General features: G+C 40.4%; 2 protein-coding genes across 3 annotated transcripts in view; both read left to right on the forward strand.

The window, feature by feature from the left end:
• Positions 1-14,759, forward strand: part of LOC107100694 (solute carrier family 13 member 5-like) — a 15,703-nt gene extending 944 nt beyond the window's left edge. Inside the window, exons 2-13 of the mRNA XM_015399273.1 lie at positions 2,885-3,013; positions 3,089-3,225; positions 3,331-3,575; positions 3,727-3,888; positions 5,545-5,734; positions 6,087-6,209; positions 6,284-6,496; positions 10,843-10,946; positions 11,017-11,138; positions 13,022-13,183; positions 13,510-13,647; positions 13,722-14,759. Coding sequence (XP_015254759.1) covers positions 2,885-3,013; positions 3,089-3,225; positions 3,331-3,575; positions 3,727-3,888; positions 5,545-5,734; positions 6,087-6,209; positions 6,284-6,496; positions 10,843-10,946; positions 11,017-11,138; positions 13,022-13,183; positions 13,510-13,647; positions 13,722-13,850 — 1,854 coding nt within the window. The 3' untranslated portion in view covers positions 13,851-14,759. The remainder of the gene's footprint in view (positions 1-2,884; positions 3,014-3,088; positions 3,226-3,330; positions 3,576-3,726; positions 3,889-5,544; positions 5,735-6,086; positions 6,210-6,283; positions 6,497-10,842; positions 10,947-11,016; positions 11,139-13,021; positions 13,184-13,509; positions 13,648-13,721) is intronic.
• Positions 14,760-20,002: 5,243 nt separating this feature from the next.
• The window catches only part of med31 (mediator complex subunit 31), a 4,805-nt gene continuing 3,033 nt past the window's right edge, over positions 20,003-21,774 (forward strand). The window contains exons 1-2 of one of the 2 annotated variants that reach the window (XM_015399265.1): positions 20,003-20,117; positions 20,880-20,954. In XM_015399265.1, the coding sequence (XP_015254751.1) occupies positions 20,108-20,117; positions 20,880-20,954 (85 nt within the window). In that variant the 5' untranslated portion in view covers positions 20,003-20,107. Of the gene's footprint in view, positions 20,118-20,455; positions 20,601-20,879; positions 20,955-21,774 lie in introns of those variants that run through there. The other variant, XM_015399264.1, reaches the window with a different exon arrangement.

The following is a 21,774-nucleotide window of genomic DNA, read 5'->3' on the forward strand; positions in this document are numbered from 1 at the left end:
TTTAACCAACAGACCAGTTTAATAACTGACCAGTTTAACCTTAATAACTGACCAGTTTAACTGATGGACCAGTTTAATAACTGACTGGTTTAACTGTTAGATCAATTTAAATAACAGACCAGTTTTACAAATAGAACAGTTTCACCTATAGATCAATTTAATTGACAGACCAGATTTTAATTGACTACCTCCACCAAATGTCTAGTTTAGCTGGTAGACCAGTTTAACCAACAGACAAATTTAACTAACAGACCAGTTTAACTGACTGAACAGTTTAACAAACATACCAATTTAACTAGCGTACCAATTTAATACTTAACCAGTTAACTAACAGAAAAATAAACTGACAGACCAGTTTAACTGCAAGACCAGTTTTATTCTGACCAGTTTAACATATGGACCAGAGAAAACTTCTATTTCCTCTAAGCTGTTTAATTTGTAATACAGAAATAATTTGACTAGTTAAACCAGTTTATCCAATGAGTCACAAAACTGATTATTAGTATTAGTAAACTGTTGGCTAACTGGTTTACACTGGCTACACTTGTACAGTAATCAGTGTGACCAGTTCAGCTTTAGTAAGTCATCTACTGTACCGTGTAGTGAACAAGTAAGATGATTACTGGTCGATTAACCAGTTTAACCATTAAATGGACCTAAATAGTAGTAACCAGTCGAGTAGCCCAGTATACTGATCAGTTTGATTGAACTTACAGAAAATAGAAAAACTAGTAAGGCTACACTTTGGTGTAGACTGGTTGGTTTAATAAACCAGTATTAACACTATTTGTTATTTATCAAATTATCACAATGACCATTAAGATGAAAGGTAACCCAGTCAGTTTATTAAGCTGACCAGTTTATATGAAGAGAAAACTAGTCTAGGTTAGGTCAGTAAATAACCAGTATACTGAGCAGTTTGGTTAAACAGTCTGAACAGTTAACTGGTTTAACTGAACCAGTACTGATTCTGAGTTCTGACTGGTTAAACTGGTCAGTTTTGTTTAAATCCAGTTAATCTGGAAGGGTCCAGTAAAGATGATCTACATAGTAGGTTCTGCCTTCACAGTGAGACAAACGGTTCCAATGTTTGGGACCACATCAGAGAAATATATTCCAGCATTATTGAAATCAAGTCACAATGATCCATGATGAGTTACAATTTTGATTTATTGCCACTGGAGCAATAATCGTCCATAAATCACAAGAACATTTGGTTTCTTTGCCACAAATATAAATATTCTATATGTAAATGTTCCAGTGGTTATTTTCATGTGTTGATTCTGGTCCGGCTCCTAATCAGTTCCAATCAGTTCATGTTTCATTTCAGCCTTGTTCTAGATCCAGTTGGATGTGAAGGATCAGCTGTCATTTACAATGTGAACAGTTCTGGTTTCTTGTTCTTTGGACCTCATGTTTAGAAGCTGGTAATGAAGCTGCAGATAAGCTGGATCTTAGATCCTGACTCAGAGAAACATTTCATGTCTTCATTCAGTGGAGGCTGTTCATCAGGGAGTTTCTAACGGGTTCTGTGTCTGTTATGGACAGAACCTGTCTGCACATCATGGATCATTGACCCCCTTTATATATAAGGCCAAACTTGGACCACCTCCTTCTTATCTGCTGTTCAGCAAACATGGAAAATTACATTGTGACCCTAAAGTCCGAACTGAAAATGTTTTCTGCTCCAGCTGCTCTGGCTGAATGTTCCGAAAAACATCTAGAGGACAAACCACTGCAGATGTTCTGATGGATGGATGTTCACATTGAAAATGCCACCTGTAAGCTGGAATAAAGGTTAATAAATACAAACTGTAGATGAGACATCCTTTCCTCCTGACTGGACGTCTGGGAGCGGGCGCATACAGGAGGCGTTGGCCCTGCTGTTGGCTCCCATTGATCAGTAACTCCTGTTGATGTGCAGCAGCTGCTTGTTTTCATTCACAACTTCCAGTCACTGATTGACAAACGCAGAAAGATTTGTTGGAAAAGGTCAGGAGATTAAGAGAAAATCATTTCTGGGAAAACAGCTGAGAGAAACATCTTAAAAAAAAAACTCAGAAGCTTCAGTCTGGGTGGAAACAAGTCAACCAACAGAAATACTTTCATTGTTTTGTTTACAGATGCCGGGAATATTAAAAGCATCAGTTTGAGATAATTTTATATGTTTTATTGAGAAGGGAAAGAACCAAATGACCATTGTGAAAGTAAAATATGTGTTGGACCATTTGGATCATACATCCAACCGCATGGTGGAGAACATGACCATACAATTTCTTACACTCAGACCTGGAAGCAGGTCTGCTTACTTCAGCTACATCTTCAAATGAGCAGACCCCCCTGCTTTTGGATGGTGTAAAGTATTAAATTATTATTATTTATTTAAAGATTTGTTTAGAGTATTTTGGTTCCAGACTTGCAACAGCCTTGCTCTGCAGTAATTGTAGCTCTAGGCAGGTTCCTATGTGTGAGACCAGGTTAATAAAAACAGGGGAATTGTGTTTGGAGGATTTCACGCTTCATTTCACCTCATCTTCATGCACGTCCGTCACCCAGTGACATTTTTCCGACTGTAGCCATGCCCCTCTGAACACAGGAGGGAAAACATCAACGGCCCGACTCAAACGTCATGTCTGTGTCACTGATTCCTTTCACTTCATTACTGACATTCAAACAGAAAATCTCTCAGGTTGTATTTGGACGACTGTGTCGAAACTCAGAAAATGGACCAAAAATTTAGCAGAGAATTTATAGCCAAACCTTAGGGATCCCTCTGGGGTCAACACCTTAAACATGGAAAAACTAAAGGGAGGAAGGTTCTGAGTGTAAAGCCTCCATGTGCACTGAAATGTAAAGAGCTGACTGTCTGCATTGGTGTGTGCAGGAAGCAGCCTGCGCCTATGTCATTGCCCTGATGGCGGTTTACTGGTGCACTGAGGTTTTACCGCTGGCGGTGACTGCACTGCTACCGACCATCCTGTTCCCAGTACTCGGCATAATGGAGTCCAAAGATGTAAGGATGGACAAACACTCCGACGCTGAAGCACTTTTGTTTGCCTGTTATCTCACCTGTATGCTATGAACTTAGGTGTGCATGCAGTACCTGAAGGACACCAACATGCTGTTTGTGGGGGGGCTGATGGTGGCCGTGGCTGTGGAGCGCTGGAACCTCCACAAGCGGATTGCACTCAGAGTCCTGCTGCTGGTCGGAGTCCAGCCTGCCCTGTGAGTTGTTGATGATACTAGTTCTGATCCAATGAGGACCAGTGACTCAATTCTAAAGCTTAGAACCCAAACTGTCAGTGGATAAAACCATTCCTACATCTTCAGCTTGATGCTGGGGTTCATGGGAGTGACGGCGTTCCTGTCCATGTGGATCAGCAACACAGCCACAACCGCCATGATGGTCCCCATCGTCCAGGCCGTGCTTCAGCAGCTCCAAGGCAACGGCGAAAAGGTCAATGTTCCAGTGGAGGTGGTGAAGATCCAGAGCAGGACTGTGGCTGTGCAGCAGGAGGATCAGCAGAAAACTAGCAAGGTCAAGCAAACGCCTCCCCCAAACATCCTAAACAAAGGTACGACACAGACACAGCAGAGTCATTTTGAATCTGAGGGGCATGGTTTTCAGAAACACCAATGCAGGTGATGATGGGAGCTCAGTATGTAGCCACGCCCTATTTTTTGGACTTATTTGAAAAAATGGTATTCTACTTTGGTTGGTTTTAGATATGAACCCAAGCATTGGTAACAGTAAACCAGAAGAAGTCATGGACCCAGAAAACATCAAATCGCCTGGGCAGGAGGGGATATCCGAGCATCCAACAGGCAATCAGGAGGCTGTCAAACCGACACCACAGGACAAGCCTCCATCGGACAGCAGCAGTCCAGGTGAGCTCAAACAGGTGGAAATTAATGGGATCAGGCTCAAAACATGAAGGGTTTCCTCTGCCGCATTGAATCTATCTATGTTCTAGCAGCAAAAACTGTTCAAGAACAATGGCATTATTTCTTTTAACACTGATTGAAAGGTATGGCGGTTAATTAAGGGATGAGAGTGGAATTGGGTATTTCCTTGTCAAGGATTAGTTCGTGTTGGAGGTAAATATCACACAGAGTACTTTTAGTGTTCTTCTAGTTTATATGAAGAGCATTAAAAGTTATCCGATGTCTCATTTCTTAAAGACATGCCTGTTCTCTTCTGCAGTGATTTGATTTGTTAAGATTGAAATATAAACACAGCAGAGTATCATCAGCATAACAACAGACTTGGACCGCATACAGAGCCCTGTGGATCTCCATAGCTAACTCTGCAGTGTGAGGGAGCTTTATCATCTTCAATTAGGCCATTTGATGGTCACAGATCTAACAAGCTGTTATTATCTGCTTTATGAATGTCAGTTTTTAAGTAGTTTAGTTCCAGGAACCTCAGAAGATCCAAGATTTTTTATTAGCCATTTGTTACAGACTAGTACAGACACATTGGAAATCGTGTCCAGGGCTCTCGTCAAAAGAAAGACATAAAGAGTATATAAATAATAATATATACACAGAAAATCAAATGGAAAAGATAAAATATAAAGAGTTAACCACACAGATATGGAGGCTATATAATATATATAACATTAGCAGGTGAGGTATAATGAAGTGACGTTATAAATCTGTTTAAGTATATAAAAATGTATGTATATAAACTTGTCCAATAGGTCTGTAAGAATCACTATCAGACCCTCTCTCTGTCTTAATACAGGAGTACCCTAGGGCGTGATTTTAGGGCCTTTATTTTCTGCTTAAACTCGTTTGCCCAAATATGTACACACATGTACGCAGATGATTCAGTTCTTTATACCTATATCCAAATGGCAACCTCTCCAGGGTGTACCCTCTTGTCCCTAGACAGCTGGAGATAGGCACCAGCACCGATCGCGGCCCCGCTTGGGATAAGCGTGACAGAAAAAAGGATGGATGTTTTTATATTATGTGTTTTAGCGTTATGTTTTATGCATTTTAATTAAATGCTTGTTTTTAGGATGACTGTCAACATCAGATAAAAAATAGCTGCTGGTACATTTACAGAGATTTTCATTAATGTGCATTTTCCCTGACAAATAAACAAATAAATAAATGGTGTGGAAGAACTGAATAAAAGATGGTGGAAAGCAATGTAATAAATATGATAAACTATTAATAAATAGGCAGGTTTTCGGGGTTTACATTGAACTGAATCAAAAGACAACTGCTTGCTAAACTCAGGCAAGATTAGTGGAAAGAAGAAACATATTTTTCTAATAACAATTTTTTCTGTCTGAAACAGAAGCAAGTTTATTAGAGTTTTTGTTTTTTTATAAATGTGCTTCATCCAAAGAGCCTCTGATAGCGCAGCAGATTGCCGCTTCTTGCTCTGAAACAGATTAAAGAAAGCTGTATTTGTATTATATATATTTTGGGGATCTTTGGTTTCTGCATTTCTTTTTAAATTTGACAGCAACTAAGACGCTTGATAAGACCAATGAGAAGCATCTGAAATGAATGCCTGTTTGTGCTCAGTGGTCATGGTGGTGGAGAACAGCCTCGCTGGACCTCAGATGGAGCTGGAGGAGCTGAGTGATGAAGAAGAGGAGACGAAGAGGATGAATAAAGGTCTACTGCTATGTGTGTGCTATGCCGCAAGCATAGGAGGCATCGCCACCCTGACAGGAACTGGGCCCAACCTGGTTCTTATTGGACAAATGAGTCAGTAAGTACTGACACTCTAACTCTGGTCTGATTGCTGTGAACCTGGGAATCCTGCTGAATTCAGGTCAAATCAAACCTCAGTGAGCAGCTCATACATCCTAACAGCAACAGGTTTCTTGGCTCCATATGGACCAGTTAAACCAGCATCTGAAACTACAGGCTGCTGGTTAGATTCAAACTACTGTAGGTCCAGTTTTCCACCTGTAGTCACTCAGTGACTTTCATTCATGTTGATGCTGGACAAGCTGCTCCTGACTGAGACCATCTGACCTCTGCTGACTCAGCAGCAGGGCGAAAGTTTCTCTTCATCACAGCAGCTGATTGGCTCATTTCTTCCTCTCTCTGTTCCTCAGACTCTTTCCTCAAAATGGTGATGTGATCAACTTCGCCTCTTGGTTCGTGTTCGCCTTCCCCACCATGGTTTTGATGCTGACGCTGGCCTGGTTCTGGCTGCAGTTCCTCTACATCGGCTGCAAGTCAGTCCCTCCAAAACAGACAAGCCGCTCTTCTAGGTTCCAAACCTTCTAAACTCGGTTCTGTTTGTCTGCAGCCTGAAGAAGACCTGGGGCTGCGGCTCAGCCCGGTCCCCGAAGGAGACGGCTGCGTACGATGTGATCAGGGAGGAGTACCGCAGCATGGGACCCATGAGCTACGGAGAGACCAGCGTCCTGGCACTCTTCTTCCTCATGGTGGTGCTGTGGTTCACAAGAGACCCGCGGTTCATGGATGGCTGGGCCACCCATGTCTTCAACGCCAAGGCTGAGTGAGTGGCTGCTGCTTTAACAGTTTATGGCCTTGTTCGGTTCAATTGATCTGTGTAGCAACACTGGTTCATGTGACCCCTGATCAGTCATAGATGTTCACATTTTTTAAAGTCCATTTGGTTTTGGTCTGTGTGCTGCCAAAGAGGGAGTCATTCCATCAACTGGTGTTTAGGTTCTGGTTCTTCCAGTCCTGATCCAAGTCTCAGAACCGCTGGTGAAATTTAGATCATTGATGAAGCTCTGATCCATTGCTCCCAGTCCAACATATACAGCTTCTCCGCTGGACCATGAGCGAGTTTCCATGACAACCTGGTCCCCAGACTTAAATCAGATTAAAAGATCCAGGATAGTATAACCAGAAGACAGTAACCAGCGAACCCTCCTGGATCCAGGATGAAGCAGGATAGAGAATTCATTCAGCTCCTCAGTGGCCTCCTATAGACTGGTCTGTCCATAGGAATCTGTTGGTCTGACAGAAGATATCAGAGGACCAGATTGGACCTTCAAGACAGGTTTTCAACCTATTTTTATTTTCCATCTTTTTTGTCATTACACTGTAACAAGTACAGAGCAAGGAAATGAACTCTGAATTTAAACCATTCCCTTTGGGAGCAGTGGGCAGCAATTGTGGGGAGCAGAATAGGGTTAAGTGTCTTGCTCAAGGAGTCAGTCCATGGGATTGGGGCGTGAACTCAGAAGCTCTGGATTCCAAAGCCAATGCCCTACCCACCAGGCCAGAGGCCCCTGCAAGACATCCACAGTAGGAGGAGAACATCTAAAGGGGTGAAAAGGGCAGGTTCAGACACCAGCAGCTTCTTCTTTAGGTGCATTTCGCTGCATTTAGTGAGATCGTCTGATTAAACTCCTGAGGAACAGGAACATGTTTGATTCTTGCCAATGATTTTCCTTTATTAGTCCAATGAACAGCACCGTTAGGATAAGCCTGGTGCAGAATAAATGGGACGCTCAAGAACCAGGATAAGATGAAAAATATGAACAGAGTTCAGAGGAACAAATGAACCCAAACTGCTGCTCAGCACAGAAATCGCCTCAGGGCAGAACCCAGCTGAACAAACAGGAACCAGAGGCGAAGAACATACATAAGGAACGTGTCCGGGGTTCAAGCTTCCACCAGTGGCGCTGGACTGACTGGACTGAGATGGTATTATCAGACTCTTTATTAGGACGCCAATTCCCCAATAAAGGTTATTCCTCAGAGTGATGGGATTATTAGAGACCACCGGGAGACAGCAGGACAGACCAGGAGACTTCAGGAGACATAAGGCTTTGACCCAAAAACTATTTAACAGAGCTTAGCGTAAGCAAACAGCCAAAGTCCAACTAACGGCTCTAGCTTAAGTTATATAATACAACTCTGCATAAATTGTCTCTTTACCAGATTCAGTTAAACCAGACAGGGGCTCTAAATGTTGTTTTAAATGCTCAGAGAACTTAAAACTAAAACATCTTCTAAGGAACCATCCCTTCCTAGTTCTCAGTTGTGTCTGAGGTTCCGTCCTGAACAACCAACTGGGTAAGAGGAACACTGGGGTGGTGGTGGGGGGTTAAAAGCTGTAGACTGCAGTATCTCGACAGGTCAGAGTCAAATATGAGGAAAGGACAAACAAACCGTCAGAAGACAGAGGCCATGAACTGTCCAATAAACCCAAAACATCCGAGGAAATGACGGATGACCCAAAAAAAACAGAACATTCGAACAAACCATAGAAGGAGGAAACTTGAGGACAAACCCAAAATGCAGTCAGGCTACAGAACATTGAAATAGAAAGACATCAGCTCCAAACCCTGACAGGTTGTGGGTTTAAATCTCACAAGTCTGTTGTCCGTCTGACCTTAAAGGACCTGAGTTTGGACAGATTCCTGGATTAAAACTGGATCTGTTTGTCCTCTAAGTGGCCACGAGGCACAGTTTCTTTTTAAATGGCATAAAAAAAGAATCTTGATTATTTCTAAAAAAAAAAAAAAAAAAAGGAAATTGAAAAGTGTGGCAGGAATTGAATTTAGGCTCCATTTATTTACTGTGGATGCATTTACTGTGGATAATTTAGCCAGACATGGATGTCTGACTATATGGATTGGCCAAGGTGACTCTTCAGGAGCTGGAGAGCTCTATAGCTCTTCTGCCAGAAAAGCACTGCACAATTATGGCCTCCTTTGAAGAGATAAAAGACTCAGAAGGAGTCCAGTTTGTAGTTTGTAGCAGCCTCGTGTGTCACAACTGTTCTGTGGTCAAATCTGAGGATTATTTCACAATAAAAGCTTGTGTGGAGATGATTTGCTAACATCTGATCTACAGCTTTTAATGTACAAGAAGAACCATGAGCTGATGGGAAAATTCCTGCCAATCACAGCAGACATTACAGTCCAGCTGTAGAACCCAGCAGGGTCCGACAGACCAGAACATCTTTGGTTCAGATTGCAGAAACAAACGGGTCGGATTCCCTGAATGCAGCACCTCCTGCCGTGGCCCTCAGCTGAAGAAACACAGCAGAGGCCTAATGCTCCACTCTGACAGAGAAAATCGGATCAAACTAGATGCCCAGCTGTCTGAACCCACATGTTCAGAACCACAGGCTCCCTTTAGCTTCAGCTTTATGGGCTTCATATTTTCTACGGTACTCAGAAAAACCTGCTGATGTCAAAGTTCAGCTAGTTCCTCTTGAAGGAATTAGCCTGGATTTCATTACTCTTAAGGTTCCTCTAAACTTTGCAGTGTTTCTGGGTAGAAGTCCCTTTTCTATGTGCAGGAGAAGAGATGGATCAGAACTAACCGGTTGCACCTCCAGATTGATCAGAACCACTAAACCACTATTACAGGAGAGTCTGGATCTTAGGCTGGAAAACAGAAAGACATGAAATCCGAAGCAGAAGTTAGTGAATTTTCTTGTTTCTCAAGGGTTCCTTACCTGTTTAGGGTTGAAGGACCCAGTTTGATTCTCAGTGTTATGAAGGTTTCTAAACTGATATTTTAAACTGAAAGAATGTTTTCAGTAAAACAGCTGAACCACCAATCCTGACCAGAACCAAATCTTTAGGCCCTGAAGTTGCTCCCTGCTGGGTTAGCAGTTTGCGGTAAACTAAATGCATCTGTTCCTTTTCGTCATGTTTAAATTACAGATATGGTAACTGGAACCAACAGAAAGTCCCCCTCCATGCTAGACCACCCATCACCATTCATACAAATGACCGAGGATTGAATCACAACCCAGAAACCCAGAAAGTTTCCTGGTTCCCGTCTAGTGAAATTTGAATTAAAGAAAGAAAAGATCAGCGTTAAAAGAATCATAATTCTGTTTCAGATAAGAACTAGGTATTCTTGGTTCTACTTATTTACATAAAAGTTGCACTGCCTGGTTCTGCTGGAGGTTTCTACCTGTAGAAAGGAAGTTTTTCCTCTCCACTGTCGCTACAAGCATGCTTAGTGTGAGGGATTGCATTTGAGTCAATGAGTCGATACAATAAACTGGTTTCCCTTAGATAGAAAACTTAGAAGACATAGAAGACTGACAACAATTTGACTGGATGATCTGGTGAACTGTAAAGTGCCTTGAGATGACATGCGTTGTGAATTGGCGGTATAGAAATAAACTGAATTGAATTGAATCAAATAACAGTTCAAACTAAAGTTTCTGCTGGTTAAGTTCAACCCTATGACATTCCCTTCAATGAACAGGAGGTTTCTGCACCTCCACCATCAGCTTCACTGAACCAAACATCATAAGAACCTCAGCAGCTTATTGGCTGCAGGAAATGGTGGAGTGGATGTGTTATCTGTGCCGCTCTTTGGGTCCACAGCGCTTTGCAGGGAAACCTGGGATGTTGCGTCAGAACGGATTGTGAAACTCTCTGGATAGTCCCCTGATCACCATGACAATGCTCCCACTTTTTCATCCTTCTCCTTCAACTTCAAAACCAATTAGAAAGGTGCATCATATCTAGCAGAGTCGAACAGAATCAGGACAGATTCTGACAGCTGCTGTCGCATAGATCCATTTTAGGTGAAGCTTCCATCCTGAGCTCAACTAGAAAACATTTCTACATGAATGGAAACACTGTGGAGATCCGGTAAAACGAGATGCTGCCACGTGGAGGTCGGTTTGGAAATGTCCGGGTCACTGAGTGTGAGCAAACAGTGAGAGTCTGTGATGAAACCTTCATTCATGAACCCAGCAGCGTGACAACAGCAGATCTGGGTTCATCAGAGGCCCACAGCCTTTTTGACCCAATTTCTAACCTGCTGCTGAGGTCTGTGGGTCACACAGATTTAGTGGAGATGTGAAAAGTTTTCATTCTGAACTAAGCAAAGCTGTTTGTGTTTCTGCAGGTTTGTCACCGACGCTACCGTCTCGCTGTTTGTGGCCATTTTGTTGTTCATTCTTCCATCTGAGCCACCGCGGTACCTCTGCTTCTGGAGGCGCTCCGACTCCGGTAAAACACACTCACACCGCACAGATCCACGGGGTTTATACAGAGTTAGAACTCTTCCTTGTCCAATCAGACAGCCAGCTCTCCAGAGGCCCCGCCCCTCCCCTGCTCACCTGGCAGGTGACCCAGGAGAAGATGCCCTGGAACATCGTCTTCCTCCTGGGCGGAGGATTCGCTCTGGCTAAAGGCAGCGAGGTGAAACATCACTTTGTTTTTATGCAAAAATAAAAAAACTGAAACTCTGATAAAAGAATAAATTAATATTTATCCTTATAANGTAAAGAAAGGCTGAATACCTTTAGGATTATAATCATAATTATGTCAGAGAGATTAATGATGTCTATGACTGAGTATTTGGGCCAGGCTAGAGATTTTTCCTCTATTACGAGAATAAAGTCGCAACATTATGAGAATAAAATCGTAAAATTACGAGAATAAACTCGTAAGATTATGAGAATAAAGTCATAATATTACGAAAAAAAGTCACAATGAGGATAGTCTTAAAATTATAAGAATAAATTCGTAACATTACGAGAATAAAGACGTGGCATTCCCACAATAAAATCGTAGAATTACGAGAATAAACTCGTAATATTACAAGAAAAAAGTCACAATGAGCATAGTCATAGAATAAAATCATAACATTTTGAGAATAAAGTTATAACATTATGAGAATAAAGTTTTAAATTTATGAGAATAAAATAGTAAAATTACGAGAATAAATTCGTAAAATTACGAGAATAAAGACATAATATTACGGGAAAAAAGTCACAATGAGAATAGTCATAAAAATACGAGAATAAAGTCGTAACATTACGAAAATAAAGTTATAACATTATGAGAATAAAGTTGTAAAATCATGAGAATAAATTCGTGAAATTACGAGAATAAATTTGTAAAATTATGAGAATAAAGACGTAATATTAAGAGAAAAAAGTCACAACGAGAATCATCATAAACTTACGAGAATAAAGTCGGAATATTAAGAGAATAAAGTCCTAAAATACTATTACAAGAAGCACTTTCTTCACTAAAATGAGGAATTTTGAATGTTATGTGAAGTTATACTTTGACTCTGGTTTCACAAATTTGGAAATCTTTTAGCACCAGCATCAAATTGTTCAGGGTGTCAAAGTTGACTCAGGTTGCTGATTGGTCGTGCTTGTCGGAGCTTAAAGGTTTCTTTCTGAAATGGGTTTTGGTATGATGACTTCATTCTCATAATATTACGACTTTATTCTCGAAATAGAAGAAAATTATCTCTAGCCTGGCCCTAATACCCCATCGTAGATGTCCAATATTTTTTCTCATATGGAAATTGGTTTTGTTATTGTTTTCTAAAACCCGGGAAGGTTTCAGTCTTTGGACTTTTTGGTTGATGACTTTTTGGGTCATCCATGCTTCTGTAAGACCAGGAAGAGGATTCAGTATAATTGTTCTAGAATAGGATGTTTCTAGCAAAGCTTTTCTTTTGCCCCTAAATGGAAAAATCGGACATTAGGAGGAGGAATAAAATAATGTTTCTCTGGGTTTCTGATTGATTCTAAAAAAATTCTAAAACAATCCACTTGACTTTGATTCCAAGGTTCAAGACACTTCGCTTCCTATCCAGGAAGTTTTTTCAATTCAAAATGTCAGAATTAGTGTTGAGTTCCAAGCTGTATAGAGTAGCCCAAACACAAAGCCTTGCTTTGGTTTAGAAAACATGCAAATTGAACGGAGGAGCAGGTTCGCCCCTTAGAAATGGGGAGTCATTAAGATCTTTTGTTAGCCTGTAATACCTGATTCTGGTCTATGCCTCTGAAAGGGGAGTCGTTAGGGGCATTGTTTGCATGGCTGACCAGGCGAGGTGTTTTGGTCCCCTGCATGGGGATCGGGGTTGAGATCATAGGGGGAAGGAATTGTCCACCCCCTCTGTTTAAGGTTGGTTTTCCTCTGTTAAAAAAAAAGGCTTCCTCCACACTACTTTTAAACCACCTGTCTTCTTTGTCCAACCATAAATAATATTTCTTCTTCTGACTCCTGAGCTTAAGGAAGAGAAAACCTCCTGATCGGCCTGATCTTTGTATTTCCGTCAGGAGTCCGGTCTCTCCCGCTGGCTCGGCACTCAGATGACGCCGCTTCACTCTATCCCACCTTGGGCCATCGCCATCATCCTCTGCCTTCTCATCGCTACCTTCACAGAGTGCGCTAGCAACGTCGCCACGGCAACACTCTTCCTGCCCATCCTTGCCTCCATGGTAACAATCAGTTTCCAAAGAGTCATAAACGGGCTTCTAACCTCTTTATCATCAGCATAGAGCATGCAACCCCTAAGTCGGTCCTCGAGGGCCACTTTCCTGCAGCTTTTAGGGTTTTCCCTGCTCCAGCACAGCTGAATTACATTGATAGTTGATTGACAGGCTTTTGTTGAACCTCATTCATCAGAATCAGCTGTGCTAAAGCAGAGGAACCTCTAAACCTGCAGGACAGCTGCCCTCTAGGACCGCCTTCGAGGATGCCTGGCATAGAGTAAAGTAAATTGTTTCCCTATAAAAACCTTAACGGTCTGTGTCCTCTGACCCAGTCTCAGTCCATCCACTTGAACCCGCTGTATGTGATGATCCCCTGCACACTCAGTGCCTCCTTCGCCTTCATGCTGCCGGTGGCCACGCCCCCCAATGCCATTGTGTTCTCCTCTGGTTTCCTCAAAGTCTCAGACATGGTGAGTGCCTCCTCATCAGTGAGAAACCAAAATAAGCTCTGTGCTGATAACCCTTTGCACTGCGCCTCCTGCAGGCTAAAACCGGCTTGGTGATGAACATCATCGGGATCGGCTGCATCAGTCTGGCCATCAACAGCTGGGGGAGGGTCCTGTTTTCTCTGGACTCCTTCCCTTCATGGGCAAACATCACTGCTACGGTGTAGAAGCACGGATTCTCTGGTCCAGAGTCTCCTGGAAGAGGGTTCTCCAAAAACTGTTTTTGCCTTTAGTTAATCCAGAAGGTTCCAGAAAGAAAGGGATGTAGAAGAATCAACTCATCAACGGTTCAACCGGGGTTTTACGTTCGACCCTCAACAACAACAACGACAGCAAAATTTATGAGCAACCTGTATGGAAGGCTGGAGCACAGACTTTCAATCTGAGGGGTTTGCAGAACGTTTGGAGAACATCTCAGAGGAAAACCACAGTCCTGATAAAAAGATCCAAACATGTTGGATTACACTGGAAAGATTCAGGGATGTGACTGTCATGTGACCAAAGACTGTAATGTAACCATGTCTGTTGTCATGGTTACCGATATAATGCTTTTTGAGCACCTGCTTCTGTTGATGAATGCTGAGTTATCTGACCTAAATTAATGATATGAAAAGATTCCCACATTAAGAGAGGAGCAGCAGCCCAGAGCTAACTGGGATTACATAAAAAAAAAATCTGCTCAGATTACATTTTAATAGTTTATTTATCCATTGCTTCAAGATCGTTTACTAAACAAGCAGATTATTTACAGAAATAGAGAATTGGATCAGTCCAACCACAGACAGTTTAAAGTGAATAAAGTTTGACAGCAGGCGATTGTATCAAGTCGTTACCTTTGCATCCAGTCTTTTAGTTTTCATTGAATTGTTATCTTTTCATCAAGTCCTTAAAGTTATAGTGGAGGATGTTCTTTTTTTCGTGGTGATTCATCATAGGTTTTCTTCCCAATTGTCACTGATTCTGGTGATATGTTTACATAAGGCCGTCCTACGTGCTCGTCCCCATTTTCATTTACCAGTGGTGAGTCTGAAATAGTGGAAAAATTGCAAATCTTCTTTAAGAACAAACAGCAACAGAGCGTGCACGAGGAGAAATGGGCTTGTGCACGCTCTCGCACATGTTTAATAGGCGTTCCCTCTCTGGAACGGGTACAGGGTTGTGCATGTATATATATTTTTTAAAGTAGAGAGGGTGGGTCTTTTCGAAAAGTCATTAAAATCCTCCACTATACATGGACTTTTCATCTAGTCATTACCTTTTCATCAAGTCCTTAACTTTTCATCGAGTCCTTAACTTTTCATCAAGTCCTTAACTTTTCTTTGAGTCATTACCTTTTCATTGAGTCCTTAACTTTTCATCCAGTCGTTAACTTTTTGTGAAGTCGTTAACTTTTCATCAAGTCCGTAACTTTTCATCGAGTCATTACCTTTTCATTGAGTCCTTTCCTTTTCATCGAGTCATTACCTTTTCATCGAGTCATTACCTTTTCATTGAGTCCTTACCTTTTCATTGAGTCCTTAACTTTTCATCGAGTCCTTAACTCTTCATCCAGTCGTTAACTTTTTGTGAAGTCGTTATCTTTTCATCAAGTCCATAACTTTTAATCAACACTTTAACTGTTCATCGAGTCGTTATCTTTTTATCGAATCCTTAACTTTTCTTCAAATCGTTCATTTTTCATTGAGAGGTTAACTTTTTATTAAATTATTAACTTTTCATAGAGTAATTGTCTTTTAATCACATTGTTAACTTTTTATTAAGTCCTTAACTTTTCATGGAGACGTTAGCTTTTTATTAAATTATTAACTTATCATTGAGATGTAAACTTTTCATTGTATTGTAAATTTGTAATAAGTATTTGACTTTACAATTATGAAAATTTTAGATTAACGTTTACTAGATCGAAACCTCCTTTGGAATGAAAGTCAAAAAGCTTTGATGGAAAGGTGAACAGGCAGGAGGGAGCAGAGTCACCATCTGTCTCTGAGCTGAACATTCCTGGGACTTTAGAGTTTCAGATGTTAAATGTAAAACACAGGGATCAAATTAAAGAGCGGGTCAGTTCAGGTCCAGCTTCCTATGACCCATTTAAACTATGATGGTTCTGAAGGAAAGGATGGGTGAGATATGAAGGTCCAAATGTACATGTGGTTACTAGAACCTGCAGAACATCTCCCAGCCAGAATCCACTTACAGTTATTATTCAAACGCACTCTGAGCAGATTTCTCAATAATTTTTCATGTTTTTTCACCTCATCTTGTAACATTAAATTTCAGTCAACAGAAAAAATAAATCACAGATTTGACGTAACTTTCCAAAGATCAGAAACTTTTCAGTTTCAGAACCAGAGCTGTTCTGTCCTTAAAAATATATTGTTTTTATTTAACTTGTGTTCCAGTAGGTCTTTGCTTATGTACATATGCAGTTTTCTACCATCTTGGTGCCGACAGATTTCCCTGTAAATAAACATGTGACAGATTTCATCCTGCTGTTGTTTTTCTGCACAAACCTTATATCCAATCACTGTTCAGAGATCTAAAACAGCCAAAAGGTTTCAGCTTCTTTAGGCCCAATTTCAACACAGAGATTCTGGTTCAGTCCAAAGACCCTGGACTTAGAGAGCTACTGATGTTTGTTAGAGGAGGAGGGTTATTGTGATGAACCCTGAATTAAACTACCAGCAGATGAAGGTGTGGAAGAACTGGAGTGACACCAGAACAGACTTCAGCTGAGTGCTGGACTGTTTGCAGATGCTGCATTTGGTCAACGCAGGTGACTGGATAACAGGGTGTTTCCAGCTTAGTTTGAAACGAAAGTCGCTCATACTGGTTTATCAAATCTGATCTACAGTGATTCTCCAAAAGATCCAAAAGAATCAGGAGAACTGCTCGGAGTTCCCTTTGGACCACAAGACTTAGACTTTAGACTTAGACAGACTTATTTTGTCATTTTGTATACACAAGTGTAAACAAAAAGAAATTTTGTTAAGAGCAGCTCTCTAGACAATTTAATTTTTTAAAGTGCAGCCTTGATAAGGTAAGCAGCAGTGATAAAAAAAAAAAAAAAAAACATTTTGATGAAAAACGGTAACACAATAACTAAATATATGACTGTATAGTTACAGTTCTAACATTCAGGGTTTTGGGGGTTTTTTTTATAACCCATTTACAAAACATTCACCAATCTAATGGCAGTGGGGAAAAAACTGTTCTGGAATCTGCTGGACCTGCATCAGATGCTACGAAGCCTTTTCCCCGAGGACAGCAGGGAGAACAGTCCATGGTGGGGGGTGAGGGGTCATTTATGATGCTACAGGCTTGGGATACGCAGTGCTGGGATGAAATGTCTTTAATGGAGGGAAAAGGAGCCCAGATGTTTTCTCTGCTTTTCTTACAAAGAACACAATACTAATAACTAGTGTTGCACCGATACCGATGCCAGTATCGGGTGGGAGCCCCGATCGAGCACTAAAATGGTGGTATCGGTATCGGCGAGTACCAACAAATAGGGCACTGATACCATTTCTATATTCAACTATTGTCATCCATTCCAGGTAGGCAATAAAAAGTTCTACTGGATTCACTTTGTTTTAGTCTTTTACCTGCTTCACAAAGGAAGGCAGCAGCTTGATAAAGCCATGATGGCAATTATTTAACATCCAAGCAGTATGCAGTTCTTCATATATATACATACACACACATCAATTTCAAATAGATGGTTTCGGTATCGGACGATACTGCACATCCTGGTATTGGGCACCGGTATTGGGGCCAAAAACTGGCATTGGCGCAACACTACTAATGACCCAGATACTAACAACTGATTAGTTTCAGGGCTGCAGGTTACTGTAGATGGGTTATGTTTAGAAATGGGGTTTAACCCTTTTTCATCCAAGTTAACAAAAATGGTAACTGGGATATAAACATCACTTTGCAGGAATCAAGGCCAAATCCTGAGGTCAAAAGTGGTCTGTCTTTGATTTTATTTGCACTGTGTAGCACTTTGAGATTTTTCTTAATGAAAAGTGCGGTACAAATTGGATTTATTATTATTATTATTATTATTGTCTATAGGCTCTGCGAGGTCCAACTCTGTCTGAAAGCTATGTGTAACTACTTTATAGAAACCCCCAATAATCTAATTTTAGCTACTGTTTTTGATGTTACCTGCGATAAATTAAGTTAAAAACAAAACTATCAAGTTTAATTAAAAACTTAATGATCTAAAGAAAAATGTTAAAAAGCTAATTTTAAAAGTTTATGAGCTAACTTAAAAGATAACTAAGTGAAGTTCCTGTAAAAAAAAATATCATGTGCTTCTTTCACTGTCCTTATAATAGCAATTTCTTATATAGTATTCTTTTGAATATTTTTGATCATATCAGGAAAAATGTATGTTTTTGGTAATTTAATGGAAATACTTTTTTTTTATGTTACAACAACAATACATTCATGTTTTTTGCTCCAATAACACTTGAATTGAAATTTGACGAAATTTATAATGACCTAAAAAGGGTTAAATGATTCATAATGGTTATAAAAGTTTGTAACTCTCTCTCACTGTCTCAGTTGTTAGAAAAACTGTCATTATTCAACCAGGTTCTGTGAGAGGATCCAGAATCCTCCTCCTGAGTAAAGCAAACATGGCTGATAAATGATGATGCATTCAGACGTATTCGTATTGATTTAACAGTAAAGTGCCTTGAGATGACATGTGTTGTGAAAACTACCAGTTTTAGTCCGTGAAGAAAGACAGCCTGTCTACTTTAAAGGCTAGGCTTAAAACTTTCCTTTTTGATAAAGCTTATAGTTAGAGTGGCTCAGGTTATCCTGAGCTATCTCTGTAGTTATGCTGCTATAGGCTTAGACTGCTGGAGGACATAGGGACCCCTTTTTCATCATTCTGCTTCATTCTCTCTCTATTCTCCCACTCTGCAGAATCTGTTAGTTCAATCTCTAACGTTCTGCTCTCTCTGCCTTTTCTCATAGTAGCTTCATCTGGTCTGTTCCTGTTTGGCTGTGACTCCATCATGGAGAGAAATATCAGCTGTGCTGCTGCCATCAACACCTCTGTTTATAGATGTTGGGGATCAGCCTGTTTTTTCCAGTGTGGTCCTGTTTCTTTTACTGTGACTGGCTGGATTAGCTCTCTTCATCCTCTGACATGGGAGTTGGCTCCAAGCTTGTCTGCATGGCTGTATGTTTCCTGGACCGGGCCGCATTTACCAGTTGCTTTTTATATCCTTGCTTCTGTCTCCTTGAACCCCAGTCGCCTCGACAGATGGCTGCTCACACTGAGCCTGGTTCTGCTGGAGGTTTCTTCCTGTTAAAAGGGAGTTTTTCCTCTCCACTGTCACTACAAGCATGCTAAGTGTGAGGGATTGTATTTGAGTCATTGAGTCGATGCAATCAACTGGTTTTCCTTAGATAGAAAACTTTGAATCAATTTGACTGTATGATCTGGTTGAACTGTAAAGTGCCTTAAGATGACATCTGTTGTGAATTGGCGCTATAGAAATAAACCAAATTGAATTCAATTGAACTTTATTTTTCTAATTTAACGACTTTATTTTCGTAATTTTATGACCTTTTTCCTCATATTATGACTTTATTCTCGTAATTTTACGACTAGTCTCATAATTTTACAACTTTATTCTTGTAATGTTATGACTTTATTGTCATAATGTTGCGACTTTATTCGCATGATTTTATTACTTTATTCTCGTAGTTTTACAACTTTATTCTTGTAATGTTACAACTTTATTCTCGTAATGTTGTGACTTTATTCTCATAATTTTACGACTTTATAGTTGAAATAGAAAGAAAAAATCTCTAGCTCAGCCCTAATACTCCGTCGTACATTTATATGGGAGTTCAAAGCATATGTGGTGCAAATATGCAGTGTTTTGGTTTGGTGTTGTCAGTGTGATGCAGAGTTAGTTCAGCAGTCTGATGGTGGTGGGGAAGAAGCTGTTTCAGAAATTGCAAATTCCATACTGCAGGATGATGCTCCCTGCAGCAAAGGAACAAACCCATCAGTTTGAGATTTCACCTTGGCCCCCAAGTCTGCTTAGAAGCTTTACTGAATAAAAGTTGAATCTGTGTCAAATATTTATTGTAAACGTTTAAAACAGAGATAAAATCACTTCAGCAAGATGAAAATGAGTTCAGCTCAGTCCTCAGCCGGATTTTGAAAGAAAAAGGCTGTTAAATGTCTCCCTCTGGTGGCCAGATAAGGAACAGCAACAGCCGTAAAGCGGACGGATGTGTCGTAGATACGCGACAGTTGCATCGATGAACGTTTGATGGCGGCCACGGAACCTCAACAAAGATCAACCATCTGAGTATTAGAGTTTTTGATCATCTGGATTTATTACAGATTAAAAAATAATTACTCCATTTTACGGTCAAACAATCTATTGTCATGGAAACGGGTAGGTTGATTTATATCCCTTTCTGAATNAATTGCAAATTCCATACTGCAGGATGATGCTCCCTGCAGCAAAGGAACAAACCCATCAGTTTGAGATTTCACCTTGGCCCCCAAGTCTGCTTAGAAGCTTTACTGAATAAAAGTTGAATCTGTGTCAAATATTTATTGTAAACGTTTAAAACAGAGATAAAATCACTTCAGCAAGATGAAAATGAGTTCAGCTCAGTCCTCAGCCGGATTTTGAAAGAAAAAGGCTGTTAAATGTCTCCCTCTGGTGGCCAGATAAGGAACAGCAACAGCCGTAAAGCGGACGGATGTGTCGTAGATACGCGACAGTTGCATCGATGAACGTTTGATGGCGGCCACGGAACCTCAACAAAGATCAACCATCTGAGTATTAGAGTTTTTGATCATCTGGATTTATTACAGATTAAAAAATAATTACTCCATTTTACGGTCAAACAATCTATTGTCATGGAAACGGGTAGGTTGATTTATATCCCTTTCTGAATACAGTCTAAGAGACTAAATGTTTTGTTTCATTTTATCGTTGATAGCTTTAGTTATGTGTTTGGTTTTTATTAATAATGGTTGGTTAATCCTGTGATGTTTTATAATCCGCGTTTTCAGACAGAGGGGAGAGTTTAATGTACTTTACAGTCCAGCGTTAAATTGTAGTTTGTTTTTTTTTAAATGGAGTCTGGTGAAGAGAACAATTATTTAAAATGTTTATTTTTTTCTGGTCTGTTCTGTTTTTCTCCAGATGAGCAGGCTCGGAACCGGTTTCAGTCCGAATTAGAGTTCGTCCAGTGTTTGGCAAACCCGAACTACCTGAACTGTGAGTAAAAGAACTTCCTTAACCTAGGGTAAAGGTGTTGAAATAAAGGATTATTTCTTATTTTTTAATCGAAAGGCTTCATTTTTACTGAACACCAAATAGAACCAAATGTGGACCGGTTGGAAAATCCGACCAACCTCTCAGTGGGACAGAACCAGCAGCTTCAACTGAACAGGCTGGATTAAAGTCACAACATCTTCCAGATACAGACTTGATGTTAGCAGAATGTTTTTAATTTCATCCAGGTCACAGTCATTCTCAAAAAAGTAAAAAAAAATTAAAAAAAAATCTACTGGACTTTCTTTCCAAGTTTGAAGACATTTCTCTTCCCATCCAGGAAGCTTTTTCAATAAAAAATGTCAGGAATAGCGTTGAGTTCCAAGTTTTATTCTGTAGATCAACAAAGCTTTGTTTTTGTTTTGAAAACATGCAAACTGACTCTGATGAATAAGTCCATCCCTTTGGAATGGGGGTCCTTTGGCTTCTTTTTACGGCCTTTGCTGAGCTACTGTATAGAACCTCGAACTCAACTATTCCTGACATTTTGAATAGAAAAAGCTTCCTGGATGGGAAGCGAAATCTTAAAACTTGGAAACAAAATCCAGTGGATTGTTTTTAATTTTCTTTATTTGGAACAACATTGTAAAGTCAGAGTAATCATCTGTTCAGTGAAACCTTTGGACATATCTTTGCTCTGAACTGACTCACCTGTTAAAGGAAAATCTGATCCACATTTAGCCGATTGGAATCGGTACCAGATACCACAGGTCTGGTTTGTTTATTTGGACCCGGTGTTCTGTCAGACCAGCATGCATGCGCA

Source organism: Cyprinodon variegatus, unplaced genomic scaffold, assembly GCF_000732505.1.
Source record: "Cyprinodon variegatus isolate N-32 unplaced genomic scaffold, C_variegatus-1.0 Scaffold1001, whole genome shotgun sequence".
Classification (NCBI taxonomy): domain Eukaryota; kingdom Metazoa; phylum Chordata; class Actinopteri; order Cyprinodontiformes; family Cyprinodontidae; genus Cyprinodon; species Cyprinodon variegatus.